The sequence below is a fragment of the Vigna umbellata genome, chromosome 4 (assembly GCF_029865625.1).
Source record: "Vigna umbellata cultivar VRB3 chromosome 4, Vumbellata_1.0, whole genome shotgun sequence".
In the NCBI taxonomy this organism is placed as follows: Eukaryota; Viridiplantae; Streptophyta; class Magnoliopsida; order Fabales; family Fabaceae; genus Vigna; species Vigna umbellata.
The window spans coordinates 55,970,785-55,974,343 of record NC_142168.1 but is presented as its reverse complement, the minus strand read 5'-3'; the positions used below and the strand labels follow the sequence as shown (position 1 = coordinate 55,974,343).

The 3,559-nt window shown below is 34.7% G+C and overlaps 1 protein-coding gene across 1 annotated transcript; it reads right to left on the bottom strand.

Annotated features, from left to right (window-relative positions):
- On the bottom strand, positions 1–1,318 carry LOC148200642 (uncharacterized). The gene has a single exon (XM_088111526.1). It carries the CDS (start codon positions 1,316–1,318, stop codon positions 32–34), a length of 1,287 nt encoding a protein of 428 aa, XP_087967652.1. The 3' UTR covers positions 1–31.
- Between the last annotated feature and the right edge of the window lie 2,241 nt (positions 1,319–3,559).

The following is a 3,559-nucleotide window of genomic DNA, read 5'->3' as shown; positions in this document are numbered from 1 at the left end:
TCATCCCCTCCCCCTTGGAAAGGATTTGTCCTCAAATCTGATGGTGCTTTTGAAGACTTATTTTTGTTAGCTTCATAAGGGTTCCTCCTGGGTCAAATATCCATCTGCAATAAGCATCAAACATATCTCTAATTAGTTTTCTTTGACCCAATAAGATATATAAAAGAATATGTGTAGAAGAAGGTTTCCAAATTTTGAAATTTTTAATTTTAATATAACAAAGAAACCTTTCTTCATTTGAAATTTTATTTGTATCTTGAGTTATTGGTAACCATAAAGGTAACCATAACCCAAGTTGGAAATTTGCATGTGTTGAAAGTGATAACATTTTTAAAGATGGAGTGGCCAATTCTTTGAAAGAAAAGTGAAATTTGGAAAATTCAAATATAAATGGATAAGAGTGAGAGGATAGAAAACCTCCCCTTAAGAGTTTGACTTCTAATGTAGGAGGAGATGTTGCCCTTAGTTGCTTTGATTTCTTTTCTTCCATTTCTATCCTTTCAACTTCTTCCTTTTCTCTTCTAAGTGTTTCTTTTCTATCTTTCTCTCTTCTTTTCTCTTCTTCTCTTTCTTCCTCATCTCTTCTCTTGTTTTCTTCCTCTTCTCTTCTCTTTCTCTCTTCCTCTTTTCTTTTATTTCGTTCTTCCTCTTCTCTTCTCTCTTTTTCTCTTCTCTCTATTTCTCTTTTTTCTCTTACTTCTTGCTTTTGTTTTTCTCTTTTTAACCTCTCAATTCTATGTTTGCTTGTCTCTTCCCATAGCCTCTTGAGTTTTTCTAGAAACTCACTTTCCCTACGGGAGAACCCATTTAAATTTTGAATGAATGACTTACCTTCTTTAATAAGCTCTCTCATAAGTTCTAAGTTTCTTTCAATTTCTCGAGGCACAAACTTTCTTCTCATACAAGCTTTCAATTCATTCCAATCATAAATGGGATATTTTCTACCTATCTTAACATGATATTGCCTATCATCCCACCACTCTCTTGCATGCTTTTTAAAACTAGAAGTGTAAAGATTAAGAATATAAGATTCATCATCTCTAGAATAGAAGGATTCATATTTACTTTTTCTCACCATGAATGAATGCATGTCATTAATTTCCTTTTCCCAAGCTAGGTATGTTAATGCACCAATATCATCACCAAAGAATGGAATATTTTCACTAGCTTTTTTATACAAATCATCTTCAATCCTATCAAATTCATAAGATGAACAAGACTTCCTTCTAGCTTTATCATGTTCTCTTTTGATGTCTTTGTAACTAAGTTGCTTATCAAAATTAAAATTCCTAGAAGACCTATATGAATAACCAGACATCTTTGTTTCTAAAAGTTTTTCTAGTGTAAAAGATATACAAGATTCACACTTTAGACAAGTCCCAGGTAAGAGAGGTGAGTCATGAAGACTGCTTAAGTACCAAGTCTTGCCTTGCCAGAAATGTCTTAGGTTACTACTAGTTACCCTTTAAACTAAAATCACTTTTAAAATCAAAGGACACAACTCACAACAATCACAACAATTAAACACTAAAAGACGACTCTTCGGACTCTAATGTGACAAGGCTTAGAGTTTAATCCCTTTTAACCTAAATCACTCCTAAACGTAAGACACAAAAATTTAAACACAAACAATAAAAGTTTTGCCAATAGTTGAAAGAGCACCAAGGACTCTTCCAAGACACTTGGACTTTGAATGGCCTTTTACAATGAAATTAAGAAAACTAACAATATAGCCTATTACAACACCAGATGAAGAAACAATTAAAAAAAAAAATAACAGCTATGCTTCAATCCTGGTCCTGATTCAAATCCGCATGAAGAAGCTAGTGTTCCACTTTTTGGTTGCTTCTGGACAACGTTGGAGTCTCCTAGCTCTTGGGTTCAACTCTACAATCACAAATGTACAAAGCTGGATCAGAGACAGTTAACGAACATATTGGAAGAGGGGAGTTACACTTAAATGAGCCTTCCCTTTCTTGGGTTTGTACACTTGATGCAGAGAAAGGTTCCTATTGCCACTTCTTCATCTTGCACGAAATCTTCCAGAGGCCAAATATTCCTTTCAATTCTCGGCCTAAATCAAGAAACTAGCTTGTCCACTCCTTTTCTCTTGGCTGCACAAGCTTCCCAAGCTTTCCACTCAGAATTATACTCCTGCACAAACTGAATTCCAACCAATCAACAATTAAACAATTTTAATCCTAACAATTGCAGGCCATACTACACAATTTAAGCATATCAAAAACAGTTTGAGATAAAAGAAACTCCCTTTAGTTCAGATGGTTGCTACTGGCTTTACTGAAATAGCTCACAATGTACAATATGCTACAGTACCATCAATATTGCTTTTCCCAAACTACACAGAAAATTCACACTAAATCAGCAGTTCATGCAGTCCATAATGAACAATTTTAAACCAAAGCAATGTAAACAATCAGAAGCAATTAAAGTAAATAACTCCCTTCAGTTCAACACTCCCACAAGAAGTGTTTCTGCCTCTGGTTTCTTCAGTAATATTCTGCTCACGTAAGGTTTCATTCACATCAGCTCTGCACACATAAATCCAACAAAATCCAGCAACAGAATCCAATGGACAGTGAACTATATTCAGACTGGAGGTAATTCAATGCAGAAACTAACCACCTAATTACTGCAATCGCCAAGTCAGAACTGAAAGTTAGGTGCTTTAATCACTTTTTAAAACTGGAGGATGCATTGGCAATTAAAACAGTTTCATGCACAATTGATTATGACAAGAGCAGCATTTTCAGAAAAATTAGTGAATTACACTGGACAGAAACAATGGACCAAACCAGTCAAGAATAATGTCCTAAACTAATTCAGAAATCAGTGGACCATGCTAATCAAATCAATGGACAGAGTATTGTGAGGCAAATCAGAAATTGGCAGTTTTAAAACAGTGTTCTTGCAATTCCAAAAATGCTCATAAAACAATCAGCACATTATTTGCAATTCCTATGCATCTACCAAGTCCCATAGGTCTTTATCAAATCAGAAGCAACATTCAACATGCCCAATTAAACCATAAAATCAACAATTCACTTTCAAAACAGTGAGTATATCAATGAATTCAGCAAGCAATGTTTGAAACTAAAATGAGTGCAATGACAGTTTAAACACTCACAAGCACAACTAGCATCACAAGCACAGTTTAAACATTCAAGCATTTAATATCTCACTGACTTCATCAAACAGTTTATGAACGAAATTGATTTCAATAACTTCTTAAACAGTCACAACTCTCCACTCTGATCATCTCATTTTCGTTTCCTGCACAATGAACAATCAACAAATGGTTAGTTGAAACTGAACTCTTGTAAATGCCAATAGCCACTAATCTCACAGCACCCAAATTTCTCTTTAAAACATTTTAAGGCACTCAAATGAAATTTCCAGTCTAAGCCAGAGAATCCTGTGGATCACCACCACCTAGAATGCTACCATTCACACTTACCTTCTTTCAAATCCCAAAAACCAGAATGGAATCAGATTTCTCAATCAGGAAAATGGCTAAGATAAACAAGGTAATGGAATGACA